At 37.1% G+C, this 17,730-nt stretch overlaps 1 protein-coding gene across 1 annotated transcript; it reads left to right on the top strand.

Annotated features, from left to right (window-relative positions):
• The first annotated feature begins 865 nt into the window (after positions 1–865).
• On the top strand, positions 866–15,568 carry LOC127618864 (testis development-related protein-like). Its single transcript, XM_052091523.1, has 4 exons — positions 866–1,187; positions 8,154–8,201; positions 12,269–12,384; positions 15,081–15,568. Exons 1-4 carry the CDS (start codon positions 1,101–1,103, stop codon positions 15,511–15,513), a joined length of 684 nt encoding a protein of 227 aa, XP_051947483.1. The 5' UTR covers positions 866–1,100; the 3' UTR covers positions 15,514–15,568.
• Positions 15,569–17,730: the final 2,162 nt, after the last annotated feature.

The following is a 17,730-nucleotide window of genomic DNA, read 5'->3' as shown; positions in this document are numbered from 1 at the left end:
AAAAGTTATTTTTGTTATATTTACACAGTTAAGACAACATGTATTGTACAGTGACTGCTTAGGATTTTAAAAGTTCTTTTAGCCAACAGAATCACTTAATTATTCATGGAGGCGTTCCTTGTAGTGGGCGTGTCGTGTAGTGGGTGTTTCTTGTCGTCTTGCCAGATGCAGACAGAGAAGAAATCCGCTTCAACTATGACAGAACGTGCAAAAACATCGACAGGAGGAAAGCACATTAAAGTCTTCTGATTTGTTGATCAAATATCCGCGGTCACATTTTTGTTTGCTGTTTTGTGCTTGTGCTTTCATAACAATTTTATTAGATATCTCAAGACACTTATTTCAGTGAATATCTTTTAGGAAGAAGGAACACCATTCCATAATAAAATAGCTTCCAGCGCCTTAAGTGTCCATAAACATGTTGGGGGCCACTCCCTGCTGGAAAAACAAAACAAAACAAACAAAAATAAACTCTCATGATCATGTTCCCATCTACTCTTCTCCTTCCATACTGTCATCATGCGGTCTAGTTCTCATTTTGAACTTTATATACTTTTATATTCTCATTATCACATACGGGTCGTAGCTGGTTTAAGCTGATTTCTCACCCTGGTCAAGTTGGTGCTGGCTTTTGCTGGGAGGCTAGCTGGACCAGCTAAAAACATAATAAAAACTGATGCTGATAAATGAAAACTACTTAGTAACGAATTGACTACTTTCCTGATAAGACCTCTTTCCCAGGTGGGAGGGACTGAAAAGGAGATCGCCCCGCCCACATTGCCATGACAGCCAACTGATCAGCAGCAATCTGATCCGTGATGGGAGGAGCGGCGGTTCAGGTGCTCCAGCCAACCGTGTGCTCAGACGTTCAGAGGAAAAAGAAGATAGTGGGCCTGAGGAAAGAGTGCGTGTGGGGTATCGTGATTCCCCGGGAGTGCAGGGCAGGGCGCGCGAGCACAGTGAGTTTATTGTTCCAATCCGGTAATTTGGCATTTAACCGGTGTCTTTCCGCGATTTCTCCACAAAGAGACTTGATCCGCATCACATGGGATTGGAAATATAGTGCATTTGAAATACACTTGTAACTATCTGCGTTTATAATGTTCAAGAAGAGCAAGAGTAAATTTCTGGTGGATGAAGCGGCAGAGGAGGACGACGTGTCGTGGCATCAGGAGCACGCGAGAAAGGTGAGGAGGGGGATGTTGCCCGTGGAATTCAAACCGGTTTACTGAGTCTTACAGTGTCACATCTGCTTTTACAACAACTGCGTTGTTAGAAAAATTTACAGAGATGCTACACAAATGGAATAAGAGTTACCAAAGTATGCGAGTATGAGAGCAGGGGGAAATGTCTATACACTCATGCCTTGTGAGTCCAACCACTTTTTAATGTTTTTTCTTAAACGATTACACTTGGTCATCCCACTCCTAATAAGAGTTCAGACATTGTCAATAGACCATGAAAGTATATGGAAGTGTGAGATAAAAGGAATGAGATTTTGGGACATTAAAAAAAACATCCACAGTTTTTCTAATCAACCACAGGGCGGCACCATCATGTTTTCTTGTTCCGGTCTTCATTAAGGATGTGTAAAACTACCAATTTTCATAAAGGACTGAATCGACCCATCGTTGGTTGGTTGTTTGAACAACTAGTCGACTATTCGTTGTTAAGGTCAATGTATAATTAGGCTCCATTATATACTCATGACCCCAATCAGATACATTTCAGAGGGATATACGGATGCTAAGCGCAGCATTCCAACAAGGTAATGATCAGCAAATAAATAGGCTAAATAAATATAACATCATATTGCACAATATTATACAATAAGAGGCTCCAATACAAGCGACCAAAGTGATTTATGTTGCTCCTTGTTGCACATTCAAAAGCGCAAAACTGCAAGATATTATTGCGGGTACACGATTAGTTCATGACATTAAGTTTAAACCTTTTTACTGCAACTATGTACTGAAGCAGCGTCAGACAGAATCAGCAAAATACTTTAATGTGTCCATATCGCCTCACAAAGACAGTAACAATACTCACAGCAGAGGATTTAACATCCAACAGTGATCATCTTGAAATGTATTGTTGATTCAGCGCCTAGATTGCTGTAAGAACAGTGCATAAAAAGACTAAACCTGAAGCATTAAAGAGACAACTTCTTGCGAAAGGTTTTACTGTGCTGACTGTTATTCACTTTTAAGGACAGGAAGTTGTCATGGAAAATAAAATAGAAATAAGGATAGAAATAAAATCAACTTGGGTTGTCTTTTTAAATGTAATTTCAGAATGGCATTGCATAAAATATATATCCATATGCTCTCACTTTAACACATTGTAGGCATGTTTTATATAACAATGCGCCCTCATGAATAGCAGATTACATTTCAGATTTCTATATTTCACTGTGCTCTTTGTTCTTCTGCACATAACGTAGAGGGTTCAGGACATGAGGAATAAAATTTGCCTTGATCTTTTGTCATATAAGAGGTCATCATACTATTAAAAACATACTGTAAGTTTCAGAACTGAAAACGTCCTCCTTAATAGAAAAAGAGCATTTATTTAAACCAAGCTACAAAAATGGCTCGTTTGGAATTATTGGAACTTGTGACGTCATAAGGACCAAATACATCTGCATATGCAACGCCTATTTTTCCATCATTGCACGCTTGGCCCCGCCCACTGGTGCTCAGTCAGTCACACTGTTGAAGTGGAGAGAGATGGGCCTGTCATGGGAGATTCATCCAAAGTTGATTTATACCAGACACCTTCATGTGCCTGTCTGAATTTAACTGTTTTTCTACATAAACATGCACTAGACGAACGGCTTTGACCGTTATCATACATCTTGCGCCACTTTTAAAAAGGACTCTAAACCCTAAAAAGGATCCCCCACTGTGTTTCTTTCAGCTACACCGTCTTGCTGTTGTGCTGTTTGGAAGGCGTCCTGGACCTTTTTGAAATCTTTTGTAAACCTGTAAACAACTTTGATCATTTTAAGTGTGTCCGGTAATGTGCACTGCATATTAAGAGCGGTACAATTGCAACTTTCAAAAACGCATCTTATTCTGCTGCCGCCAATGACTAGGAGAAACATTTACATTTACATTTATGCATTTGGCAGACGCTTTTATCCAAAGCGACTTACAGTGCACTTATTACAGGGACAATCCCCCCGGAGCAACCTGGAGTTAAGTGCCTTGCTCAAGGACACAATGGTGGTGGGTGTGGGGATCGAACCAGCAACCTTCTGATTTCCAGTTCATTGCTTTAGCCCACTACACCACCACCACACCACCACTCCGAAACACATTCAGTCCTGTGTAAACAAACCTGTATTGGAAGGGCAGCATGATGTCAGCCAATCACAACAGTTGGCATTTACATTGAAGTCTTAAAGGGCCAGTCAGCTATTGCCGTGATTAATTGGTAAAACCTATATAATCAGTCGACCTATAATCCAGATGAAGAACAATAACCATTTTAACTGTTAGTTTGAGGAAAACTGAGTTCCGGCTCAACTTTTACAGCTGTTGGCTATCATAACTATGAAATCAATGTAAATAACAAAGGAAAATAGCTTAATATCATCTACCCACTCCTTAAACTTTGACAGGTGAGTCACTGCAAAAAGAAAGTCATTACGTCCTGTAAATTATCAGCACTGCGAAAAGACGGTCATTGAGACTCTGTAAAGTATCGGCACTATGGAGCTACATGCTGTTTTGGCAATTTTTACAAATGAAATATGCGAAATGTCCCATTATCATCAAGAACATACACTGAATTCCCGTTCAACACACATGTGAGTAAAAACACTGAAGTCCGGGAAATGAAAACCGGTTTCCGGTAAAAATTCAGTGTTCAGTAATAAGGTGGACGGGAGAGTGAGTGAGTGAGTGAGTGAGTGTGTGTGTGTGTGTGTGTGTGTGTGTGTGTGTGTGTGTGTGTGTGTGTGTGTGTGTGTGTGTGTGTGTGTGTGTGTGTGTGTGGTGGTCTAAACCACAGTACTGGTAAACTGATAATCAGAAGGTTGTTGGTTCGAACCCCACAGCCACCACCATTGTGTCCCTGAGCAAGGCACTTAACTCCAGGTTGCTCTGGAGTTGCTCTTGTCCCTGTAATAAGTGCACTGTAAGTCGCTTTGGATAAAAGCGTCTGCCAAATGCATAAATGTAAATGTGTGTGACTATTTTTCTTTACTGTTCAGATCGGTCATGAGCAGCCATAAGCACATATCCTTCTTCATCTAGCAAATGTGATATGTTCAGTATTTGCACTCTCTCCTGCTGTTGGGAGCTCAAGCTCTCTTTTTCTCCCCCTCCTCCTTTTTTATGGTTTATTTAGAAGCTTATTTAGAAAAGTGAAAAATGTCCTTCGAGTTCATTGGTGAATGTGACATTGTGTCACATAGACGGCCTTGACTAGGTCACAGTTACATTCTTCCCAATACAGTGTGTTCTACAAACATGTTTTTGGTCTTTTGAGATGGCTGGGACAGAGCATAGTCAAAACTCTGATATAACCAAGTTGGTAGACCAAAATGTTGGACTAATTTGTGACCAGTTGGTCTATTTCCTATACATTTAAAGGTTGCCTTTCTCTGATTTTGTCTTTTGGTGTTTTATTTCCTCACTACAGTCACCTTTGGCTTGCTCATTGGGGGAATTATGTTACAATGTTCTGTAAAGCTGCATTGCAACAATATGTAGGATTAGTAAGAACAACCAAATATGACCTAGCTGCTGGTTATAATATTAAACTGAGAATGGTTTTGCTATATGTTTATTTGACAATCCATACAATTTTGAATAATTATCACACTGTATTCATGGTGTCCAAACAAGCATGCCATGGCAAGTCCATGGCACCATGTCCAAAAAACTTCAAAGAATACCATGTTACTACCATGGTACATGTCCAAAAACATGGTATTATCATGGAACGTGTCCAAAAACGTAGAAATACCATGGTACTGAATCTTTATCATTGGTATTTCAAAGGCACTTCAAAGAACACCGTGGCACATGTCCAAAAAACTCTGTATTACCATGGTAAACTTCCCCAAAATGTATTTTATTGCCATAAAACCTTTGTAAAGTTTTTGTTTGTAAAGCTTTCTGCTCTTTTTAAAAAGATATTCTTATCCAAGCCTTTCCTGTGGTGATACTGAGACTGCATTGTGAGAAGCTCATTGGTCACTTGATGAGTGTAAGAGTGACTGAACGATTTTTTTCGGACAAGTTTGATCTGATTTTCCAGTTCTCCGAGCCATTAACTCGGCAGTGAGTCCAGACGGTCAAGGTATTAACGACCTCCCGCTGGCAGGCGCTCATTCTGAGCTCTGTCGCTTACCTACTGGCCGGCGTTTATGTAAATGAAGGTTACGCCTGAAAAATCGGCAAGTGTGACGCAGGCTTAATTGGTATTGGGGAGGAAAGAATGTTCTTATGTTGTTCAGTCTACAAAGGGATACTACCTCCTTCAAATGCTAAGGTTGTTCACCCAGAACTTGGTATGCAGAGCAGGAAGCCAACAGTTGAGGGACAGTGAACCCTGAATTTACTTACAGCTCCAAACCTCTTTAGATCCTGTCAGTTGAGGACTTCATGTTTGGTCGAGAGTTCAATTTCAGATAAATTGGCTTTCTTCAAAAAGAATGTCCTCTATGTCCAAACATTAGTTCCTGTGGTTTATAACACACTATTTTATGAGCATTGAGATTATTTTAAACCCCATCTTGTTGCCAGTAGGTAAATATAATTTTTTTTGAGGTACAGTCTTGTTGACACTGTGGTCAGTTTTCCACCATAAATCAAATAAAGGCGAACTGCAGAGTGAATAGCCTTCTACAACTCTTTCATCCCAACCTGTTTTTGGAAAACCAGGCCTGAGCTGTCCCTGATATGCCATAATGATAAGATATGACAGAGTCCAGATGGTACAGCACTTAAAATATCCAGAATATTTCTCTTGCCTTCTGAGCTTTACTCCTTCATTTTAAAATGAGCCCTCGAAAGAGTATGCGTAGTGTAATCAGGCCAAGTTGTTCGGTAAGATGGGGCGGAGGTGCGTGTCCGTGATAGAAGAAGTGAGAGGGAGGGTGATGGATGGAGGACATTGAAGAACAAAGGTCTCTCACTTTCTCTGAGTCATAGTGCAGGTAAGGCAGAAAGGAAGGGGAATAGGTCAGGCACTCGACAGGATGTTGAATGTCAGATTCATAGTGGGTTGAATCTAACTACGAAATATTCAAATGATATTTCAGCCAAAAGTAAAATTTGTAAGAAAATAAATCCTATTTTTAGGACCATTACACTTTTTTTTCCCTCACTGTGACGTTATTTTCATGACAATTGTTCTTTCACCCCTGGTTTGTGTATTTCTATAACTGCTGATCTTCTGGGATTTTCACACAACAATCTCTAGAGTTTACTCAGAATGGTCAGAGGTGGGTAGAGTAGCCAAAAACATTACTCAAGTAAAAGTACAATTACTTTAAAAATAAGTACTCATGTAGAAGTAAAAGTAATAATTTTAAAACCTTTCTTGAGTAAGAGTAAGAAAGTATCCAATAAAAAGTATACTCAAGTAGTGAGTAACTAATTTCACATATAACATAATGGATGTTTACTCCGCTATATTCCAGTGCATGATACACATTTAACATGCATTACAGAATGATTATTAATAATAATACTATTATTTATATCGTTGTTAATTATGGAAATTGTCATCATTCACCACCATGTTGTTCCAAACCCATATGCATTCTTTCTTCCATGCATAAATTAAAGGGAATGTTCACCAAAAAAATGTAATGCTCTCATTTTCTCACTCTCATGCCATCTGTTACGAGCCAAGGTAACATTGAGGTTGCGATGAACTTGCTGTGAGTAAAATGGCAAGAGACAACACGTAACGAAATAATGCGAAAGAAAAAAATATTTATTATACATAAGTGAATTAACATATACCAAAAATATGACTAATGTTAATAATAATAATAATTTGAATATAAACAAAGAAAATAATAAGCAAAATAATTAACCCAAGAGAATAAAGGGACGTAATTAGTGAAGCCAAATGAATAAAAAGAACAAAACACAACTCAGTCTGACTTGTAAATCAAACCTCTAATCTAACTAATAAACAAAAGAAAAGTAAAGACAAACCTCTTCAGCGTCAAACGCCCTCTCTAAATTACACTGACTAACAAACACAAAAACATACAAGGGTGGCATTCACTTGCTTACCTGATGTGTATATACATAGTTTTCCTAGGTGTTGTTTTGTGTAAGTCACGTGACATTTTTACCTGTCCACATTACTCTAGGTGAGCTCAAACCACACCATCAAAAGGGCAAAAGTAAGAACATAAAAGGGAACGTGTCACAATAATATTCAAAACGAGATGGCAAAGAAAATAACAGAACATAACGAACGTACAGGGCAACAAAGCAGAGCGACAAGAAAACAAGCTGTTCACGCGTTCTTGGCCGCTTCCCTTTAACTGCTCGCGGGAAACTTGAATGGCTGCAGGGGGAGGAGGTGACGTCACATCATAGATGGAAATTGACAGCTCTTCCAGCCAACAGCAGACCGGGGAGAGAGAGACAGACAGACAGACAGACAGACAGATATATCCACAGGGACGTAACACCATCCCAGATGTTTATTTCTTTCTTCTGTAAATTAAGATTTTTAAAAGAATATATCAGCTCAGTTGGTCTATACAATGCAAGTGAATGGTGACCAGATCTTTCAAGCTCCAGTAATAAATAGAAATCTTAATGAGCTAACAAATAGTCTTTATTTTCTTTGGTTACCAAACTCATAGCAGTTTGGAGTATTGATTATAAACTTTGATGACAGTTTTAATCAGGACTGATGGATAAAAATATTCATATGTGACATCTGGTACATCTTTCCATAGCTGTATTAGTATAGAATGAAACGGTCATACTACGACATTTTGTTTTACTGAAACGAAGACTATGTGACCATTTTCAAGACCTTGTTTACATTGTTGAGCTAAAAATATTCCTCACATTTTTGTGCATGTGTGTTCGTATGCATTAGTATGTGTTTAAGTGTGAGTGCATGTTCTCATTGTTTTGTACTCCTTGGCCTTTCCTTTTCAGGATGAAGACTCCGAGGGAACAAAGGAAGTTCTGAGCCCCTCAACAAAGGTAAACACATGCGCGCACACACACGCGCACACACACACTGCATTTTAGCTTCTAAACAGAATGGCTAAAAATTGTTGATCAAGTCCCAAACAATACCATAGCAACATCAATGGGATGTGATGCAATGTATTTTTGCAAATTCTTTGTGGATGGATGCAATGAAAGGCAAGATTAATAGTTTGGATAATCAATGTTGTCAGATGGATGTGTGTGCGTTGTGCTTAAGCTGTTTGACAGGAGAGAGGATCTAGTGAATTCTTTCAGAATAATCGGGACACAAAAAGAGAATTGCAAACATTCAGTGGTGTACTTTCCTTACACTGACTACTGTTAAATTCATATCATACTTTTATTATATTGTTATTTTTTTTACCCTGAGGTCCAGTTATAATGTTAGTAAAGTGCCAAAAACGGTCATAAAACGGTCCATAGTTGTCATGAAAATTTTTCAACATTGTCACAAGGGGCGCTATAGTGGAAATTTGGGTTAGTTTTTTCTTTCAAGACAGCTACTGTCTTGGCGGAGCAACAGTTGGAAGAGAATACTGCTGAGCGTGTAAGGTAAAGAGTCAATATATTTATAGCAGCCTGAAATATAACACCCACTTTAATGGCATAGACTTTTAAAAGTAACTCTATTGCCCCCTAGAGTACTCCGCTTTGGTACCGCCACCAGGGGCAGACTGGGAAGAGAAATCGGCCCTGGATTTTACATACAAACCGACCCAAAAGTTGTTGAAAGGGTTGTTTGTCCTTTTCTGCATATCGCGGACCCCTACGATATATCACGGCACCATTTTGTGGCCCTCTTTAGGCAGTCACGGCCCATTCGGCATAACGCGGTGGCCCATTACAGCTTATCGCCGCTTATTCAGCCCTGTTTCACAGCCGGCCCACCGGGAATAGCCCCGGTTCTCCCTATGGCCAGTCCGCCCCTGACCGCCACAGTAATGCTAGAATGCCTGGTAAGAATGTTCATTTGGACCATGCCTCGGCAATGTGTTGGCCACGTGCTTTCATCTGCGTACATGTTATTGTGTTAATATGTTTATTAGACCCTTCTTAGACCATAGACCCTTACAATGAAATGACCCATTTTTTGCTGCTGTGCCTTTAAGGTTTCTTTGTAAATGGCCTCTCATTACCGCATGTGAAATCCTGCACAGTTTGTGCTACGAAAGTAAATCGTACCTCAAATCATGCTGCTTTTTGAGGAGAGGTGCTGTTCCTTTAAGTGATCAGACTTATGATTTTCGTTTGGCGGACTATAAAACTGGAAATCCCATAGATTTACATTGAAGAAAGGGACCAGAATATTATATAGCAACTGTTTAGCAACGGCTTGGCTGCCAACCAGAACAAACCAAGCATTGTGGCAGTGTGTTTTGCTTGTGCAAGCACCTCCTATTTTTAGAACATTTTTAAATCTGGTTTCTCATGATATGACCCCTTTAAAGAGGCTAACAGAAAGAGAATATCACTGTTTGTCTTCCAGAGAATTCTGCTGTATCATCCAGCCATGGCAAGAGCCTCAATTTATAATGACAGTTGTTTATTTCTACTGCATGTTATACATAACTAAGCAGAGAGAGGGAGGACAGAAAGATGAAACAGAAGACCGAAGCTAAAATAGAGCACTCTATTGTGTTGTGCACCATTTTGGTCTTTACATGGGGTCAAAGAGTTCAATCCTAACATCTTTTTATCAAGAGAATGATTAATGTGCCCTAATACTCGTAATGCTCATAAATACTCATAATGTGCTGGATCTCGTAATAAGAACCCACCACAACATAACAAGCTTTTATGTTTGAGTGTGCATAATCAGATTATAGTTTTTAGCAATGCAGAGTGATAGAGCACAAAAGTCTTTGGTTTGAAACAAGGCAGGGAGGGCTTTTACCTTTTTAGTGTTTGGAACATTTGTGGTGAGTGTAATTACTCCAAACATGCAGCAACAGCTACTGAGCCATGTGAAAATCATTTCTATGAACATCTGTACAACACACAAATTAAAGGGATAGCCTAGTTAACCCAAAAATGAAAATTCTCTCATCATTTACTCACCCTCATGCCATCTCAGATGTGTACGACTTTCTTTCTACTGCTGAACACAAGTTATTTTAGAAAATATCTAGGCTCTATGGGTCCTTGCAATTCAAAGTTAATGGTGCCCAGAACTTTGAAGGCCCAAAAAGCACATAAATGCAGCATAAAATTAATCCATTAGACACCAGTTGTTTAATATATGTCTTCTGAAGCGGTGCAATCACTTAGGGTGAGAAACAGATACATATTTAAGTCCTTTTTTCCATAAATCTCCACTTTCACTTTGAGAATGTGGAAGTAAAAGTGGAGAATTATAGTAAAAAAAAAAAAAAAAAAAGGACTTAAATATTGATCTGTTTCACACCCACACCTATTATATCACATCTGAAGATATACATTTAATCCCTGGAGTCATATGGATTACTTTTTATACGGCTTTGATGTGATTTTTGGAGCTTGAAAGGTCTGTTCACCATTCGCTAGCATTGTATGGACCCACTGAGATAAAATATTTTTATATTATCATTTTTCTTTTCTAAAATACTTTATAGTGTTCTGCAGAATAAAGAAAGTCATACACATCTGGGATGGCATGAGGGTAAGTAAATGAACAGATATATATTTATTTGTTTTGTAGTGAATTATCCCTTTAATGCAGCATAACTTGTAGATTCACATATTGAAGAGAATGATTTGGGGTATTTTTGGGTCATATTTCACCCCTCAAAAAAAAAAACTGAAGAAAATAGGAAGTTATATTTTTCATGGGGAAGATTAATTTTATTTTAGGACTTTTCAGATTTTTTACATTGTGACAGTATATTCATAGACCATTATGCAAACTCCCATTTGTATTACTGTAATCTAATTCTCATTACATCCTGTATGGGCACATTCATTTATTTATATGTTTTTAAAAATGGCGTAAATGAAAAGCCACACAACAATTACTACCATAATGTAAATTTGCAAAAGTACTTAAGAATTTAAATCATGGGCTATATTTTATAATGATTATATTATGTTATATGTTTTATAATAATTGTTATTATAGTATTTATTAAAATGTTTTTAATTTGTAATTAATATATATATAATATTAATAATAATAATAATAATAATAATAATTAAACAAAAAATGTTACGTAATGAGAATTTAGATAATGAGTTTTTTCTTGAATTACTTGAGCCTACTGAGAATTTTTTGTTGAATTATTTCATTTTTATTAAAATCAGCATAAATTAAAAACATTACAACAAATACTACCATGATGTATACTTGCAAACAGTAACAGGCTATACGGTATATTTTAATAAATATTAATAAATTGAATATGTATTATAAGAATATGTGTATTTTTTTTTTAATAATAATGAATAATGAAAATTATGCACAATGCATAAAGTTTGAATTGTTCTAAAAATATGCTTCATTTTCTATTATACAAAATATAATTTGTTGTTCTTTTGAGGTAGTTGAAATATGACTCGATCATTTTTCGATTGTTTACAAAGAGATTAACCCCTTTTCTTTGTCAATCAAGCAAAGAATTGAGGGAAGGATATTCTGGTCAAGGCAGGTCAAAAGGGAAAGAACAGCTTATGAAAGGGTGCAAGAAATTGTGCTAATGGTTTCTTTCCTATATAATAAGATGCAAAGGCAGGCCGGTATTTTCAGTCCCGAGGGTCATACTGAACGCAGGCAGGAGGGAGTCTAAAGGAATGTGTCTCTGCAGCCCACTTTAAAAACCATAGACCTTTTCTGTTTTTACTGTGTGATGCCCTCTGTCTGTCAGATACAGCTCTTAGCTTTTGGATTCATGATTATTTGTTACTTTGTGATTAGTTCATTGTGCCAGGCCTAAACCTGCTATCATACATTACCATCTGTATTTCCATCTCACTGAGAAACCAAAGCTGAGCTTTTGTCGCATAAGATATTAGCATTAGTCATTGTTGTACACTGATAAATGTAAACTGTATTACTGTGGTTTGACTCTGTTTTTGACCTTTTGTAGGATTCTAAGTTAAAGAAGGTTAAATCAAAGAGAGAAAAGGGAAGCAAGAAGTTGTTTTCTTCTCAAGATGATGAACATATCTTGCTAACAGGGGTCACTGTCTCTCCCAGAAGAGGGTAAGTTGGGGTTTGTTTACTTGATCACTGAAAGCTAGTGAATGTTTCGCATACTAAAGTATTTCTATGTCTCCGTTTAAGGTGATTATAATAAGACATTACCCACAAGCACACGTGTGTTGCCAAGATGTCATTCTAATTATTGTATACAGACCTGATCTGATACAGATCTGATAAACATTTTTAAAAAGTGTGTGTTCACATACATATTAAATGTATGTTATATAAGTGTTGCGGAAATATCTTATAAATATCAAGCATTATAGCAAGTGAACAAGCCTGCAGTTTCGCGCCAAATCCGACCCGACAGCTCAAAATATGAATCGCCAATGTGGATTTACAGTAGTGAATCAGGGTAAAGCAATACAAGGTTTTCAACACTGATTTTTTTTTTCTTAATCAATGTCTCTGCAACGGATGCATATGCTCCTACAGGGAAAGTTTGCAATGACCAAGAAATACTTTTGGTCCTAAAATATTAAAAAATAATCAAAGGTAAAGTGTGTAATTTCTGCAAGATTAGCAATGGCAAATGGAATTTGGTCAAAAACAAAAATTCCATTTGGCATCAAAGCAGGTTTCCTAAACATCATTGTTCTAACTAACCCTTTGGTTGAGGCAAATGCTGACATGTCGGATGGCTCAAACAAAAAGAGCCACAGTGCTTACACCCTTTCGTGAAATGAACTTATGAATCTTTTCCTTGCAGTTGTGTCGGCACATTAAACTGGGATAGGAGAAAGTATTTTAACATCATTTAGATTTTACAGGCTTACATTTAAAATTACAGGCTTCACCTCAGAGTGCTTAGAAATGGAGATATCCATACTACATGGAACTGAGTGTGTGAGAGCAAAAGTGATAAGCATAAATGGTTTTGCATATAAACAAAATGTAACTCTAAATAAGGCACCCAACCATCAAGTGAGTTACAGAAATGGAAACCGCACCCTGTGCCCCAGCTTCTGCCCTTCCTGCTTAAGTTTGTATGGCTGCCTTGTGCCATTATGGCTTCATGCCCAACATCTTACAGACAGCAAAATGCATTTAAGGTCAAGCTGGTACTCTTTGGAAAATGCAAAATCTGAGAAAACGAAAAGAGAATAACCATCATTCCAAAAAGTATTTATTTATATTCTATTTGAGATATTTTTAAATAAGGATAAAACTTGTTTTAATATTAATAAAGTAAAATTGATAATTGTAATATAAATATTATTATAATATTACTTAAAATAACCTCCTGAGACCTGAGCGTGACTGCTGTGTGCATTTTCCATTTCCCTTTTTGATTTGTAACTAGTAGCACTTAATATACGTCAAAAAAAGAAAAAGAAAAAATGTCCACGTATGTGGACGGCAGAACTAAATTGTGAATTTTTCAATAATACTATAGAATGTTTTTTTTTAATGTTTCCAGAAGTGCTGGTTATTTATGTTTTTGATACGTTTCAGACATTGAATCAGAATGAATTATGCTAATTTCTGATGTAAAGTAATGGCCAGCATCATCCAATCACTGCCAGCCATGTTAAAATAAAATTATACATTATAAATTCTGAATCTATGTTCTGATTACCATTGTCCCATGTCTGCCAACCATGTTGATTGGTCCAAACATCATCTGCAGCCTGATACTAAAACTAAACTAAACTTTGGATTTTATTAGTGAATGCACTTAGTTGCAGAGGAAAGCTATAGGATGCTCCCTTGCTCCCTGTTTAGTGAATGACTTAACCACCAGTGTGCTGTCTGACTGCACTGGTCTCAGAAAAGTTCGAAATGCACCATAGTTTCATCGTAACTCCAAATAAAGCCTCAAAGTAAAAATGTTCAGCTTTTGGATGCATCTATTGATTCTCAATACACAGTCAAAATGCGCTAAATCATTAGTTTACACTGTGTTAGCATGACGTTTTGCGATAAATCGCTCAAATTTCAAAAATGGCATATCGGATGAAACTAGGCACTCAGACAGGTTTCAATGTAAAAACATAACAAGGTTTCTTACCAGATGCAGTTTTGTTGGTGTTTCACCGTAAGACAAACTCTGCTGTGATCGGCACCAAGTTGTTTTGTCACATGACTCGTGTGTCAAAAGTTTAACCCTTTACTGACAGCACAGAGTCTCCTGAACTGAGATCAGTCAGTTTAAATTCATTTAAATTATGCATTGTGTATAGCGAAGCCAAAATACTATGTCCACACATGTGTGCACGGGGGTCGCATGAGGATAATTATAAAAAGGATATATAATTTTTTTTTTAAATATATACTTTTATTATTTTTCTCCTTTCTCCTATTTTTAGCCTACTGTTATTATATTTTCTCCTATCTCATCTTAACATACAGAGGCGACTATAAAGATATAGGTGGTTAGGTTTGTTAGGCCATTCGTAGGTTAATTTTCCAAATAAGTGTAAGCACTATAGCCATGTTGCAAAAACAAAAGTTTCTTTGAGAATCCCAGCCGGCCTGAAACAGCAATGTTGGTGTAACCAATGGCATGAGTTTGGGGCGGGGCTGTCTGTTTTCAACCAATGGACGACATGTGAAAGTTCAGAAAACCTGTTTGACAGTCATTATTATTCCAGTTCCTTTTGTTGACGCTAGTGGCGCCAAAATTACACCCTTTAATTAGCTGCCACCTTGCCAAGAAATTGGCTTATGAATCATTCCCACTGTTTCTCTCTCAGGTCTGCTAAAAAAGGCTGGGATGACGAAAAGACTAAACCGCACTCAGAAAAAGACAAAGCGCACTGTCTGTGGGACAGCATCACCATGACGATGAAGCAAATCACACCGACGAGGAAGATCGATAAGATGGAGGGCTGGGAACCTCCCCAGCTAAACGACAGAACGGAGGAAGAAAAGAGTGAGTCGGAGAGGAAAAAGAGCAACTCCTCGCCTCTTTCCTCCCCTCTGTCTCTGTCTTTACCACATTCTCTGGCTTTGCCATCCTGGGTTGGGTTGGGTATGGAGGAGGACTTATCTCGCTATGCTAGTCTGACTGAGTCACAGACGGGGGGCCCCGCCCAGTGGGCGACTCGTGCCCGTGACAAATTGGCTGCTGTTCGTCGTCGAAATCCGGCCAACCTATCAGAGAGTTCATGGGAGGGACTTAAATGATTTGATTATGGAGCACCTCTCATTAGAAGGAAAAAGAAAGTGTTTGTGAAGATAACCCCCCATATGATAACTCTTTAATTGGACAGCCCACCTTTATGAAAAAGATGAAGAGTGGGAACCTCAGACCAAAAGTGCCTGCTTATTGATTGATTAATTTAGATTTTTACATTTGAAAGAAGCTTCTTCAGCGAAATCACTGGATGTACCACCGCCTTTGTAACATTAATGCGCAATTGCACCCTGTTGGTGACCATTGATATTGACCAGTGACCAATGTTCTTTTATAGATAATTTTTAAAGGTCACCTCTGGCCTTTGGACACATAAATCCTTATTTTATTCCAGCTGTCAATTAGCCTGATCACTGCAGTAAAATGTGATTGTTAGTGCCATTATTTTAGGCCGCACTATCCACAGACAGAGGTCACATTGTGTCTCAATCTCCCTTATCACTCCCATATGGCAAGCCGAATTGACATTTAGTCTTTCACAGGATATGAATTGTTGATGTCAACAATTCAGTTTTCACTTGTTAAAATGCTATTTGTTGATATCAGGAATGTAATTACTACAAGTGAAAATGCTAATTTTTGATATCAGTATTTACATTTGAACTAGTAAAGACGTTAAAGGTGCTGTAAGCGATTTAGCCACGCCCCTCTTTCCAAAACCCTGCACTCCAAAGATACCATATTAGATTAATTGATGCCGACATCATGCAGAAATTTTTTTTTTTTTTAAAAACAGCAGTAAAATAGAGCCCTCATCTGAACATTTTTATGAGCAACATGGTATAAAAATTGCATTAAGCCTCAATAATTCACAGCAACTACAATACTATGAAAATGTGCAAAATGATTGAAAGGTCAAAAGTGTCAGAGTCCGTGGACCACAGACACATTTTTGTTTGAGTCTATAGCTGTCACAAAGACCTGTGATATATCTCAGGATACTTATTTCATTCATATCTTTCAGGGAGTAGGAACAGTTTTTGAATACCTTTCCATGAAAAAATTGCTTACAGCACCTTTAATTCTTGATATCACAAATGACGTCATCGCTCGCAGAAATACACATTCTAATCAAAAGGTAGCATTTACACTAGTTGTAATTCAATTGTTGATATCACGAATGGATATTTGCACTAGTAACAATGTAACTATTGATATAAAAATATGAGCATTTGTACTATTAAGAAGTACATAGCTGATATGTGTATTTGGAATTTCAACTAGTAATAAATTCATTTTAGATATCTTAAATTGCATTACAGTGGATGACAGATCATTGTCAAATTTTACTTGTGAAAATGCAGTTATGGATATCAAGAATTACAGTTTGTTTTAGTAAAAATGTGTTTTCAGTGTATTCCTGTGAGCGGTAATTTTTATTTATTTAAAGAATTAACATGTTTACTAGTTCAAATGTAATTACTGATATAAAAAATGTGCATTTTCACTAGTAGTAATTATATTCCTGATTTCAAGCATTAACATTTTAACTAGTGAAAATTGAATTGTTGATATGAATGATTTAAAAGTCAGTTTGGCTTGCCATACTCCGGATGCAATATCTTTAGTTTATATGTAAAGGTTATCAGTCTGAGATTCAGTGAGGGTAATTTTTTGATGTAGTTAGTGAATGTGAAATTAGGTAGAAATGCTTCCACTATTTTAAAGGAATATACCGGGTTGAATACAAGTTAAGCACAATCAACAGCATTTGTAGCATAATGTTGAATACCACAAAAAATATATAATTTCGACTTGTCCCTCGTTTATTAAAAAAATAATTTAAATTATAGTAAGCCGCTTATAGTGGATGTGAAGTACATGCAAATACATGAAAATAGCAATAAAATACATGCTATTTTCAAAGTATAGCCACTAGACGTAAACATTACACATGTTAACATGATTATAGTGTGATCAAATACTAACAGGGTTTACCAGTGTTCCGTTGTCATGGCAATGAATTTGTAATATTGGATATAACGTTACATGGATTAGCTAAGCGAGTTTAACAATAAAATCATGTACAATATTTGAATTTTGTGACTATACTTTTGAGACAGTGTGTATTTCAGTGCTTATTGACTAGCCCCCATTCATTTTCATTGTAAACGACTTAATGTTTTTTTTTTTTGTTTTGTTTTTATATAAAAAAAGTATTTTCTTTGATTATCAACATTATGCCACAAATGCAGTCGATTGAGCTC

Source organism: Xyrauchen texanus, chromosome 25 (assembly GCF_025860055.1).
Source record: "Xyrauchen texanus isolate HMW12.3.18 chromosome 25, RBS_HiC_50CHRs, whole genome shotgun sequence".
Classification (NCBI taxonomy): domain Eukaryota; kingdom Metazoa; phylum Chordata; class Actinopteri; order Cypriniformes; family Catostomidae; genus Xyrauchen; species Xyrauchen texanus.
This window is presented reverse-complemented; position numbering and strand designations above follow the sequence as displayed.

Excerpts from the sequence above, each read along its gene's own strand:
- LOC127618864 (XM_052091523.1), top strand. The coding sequence starts at position 1,101 with ATGTTCAAGAAGAGCAAGAGTAAATTTCTGGTGGATGAAGCGGCAGAG. Across the intron at positions 1,188-8,153 it reads ATCAGGAGCACGCGAGAAAG|GATGAAGACTCCGAGGGAAC; the intron begins GTGAGGAGGGGG and ends TTTCCTTTTCAG. Across the intron at positions 12,385-15,080 it reads ACTGTCTCTCCCAGAAGAGG|GTCTGCTAAAAAAGGCTGGG; the intron begins GTAAGTTGGGGT and ends TTTCTCTCTCAG.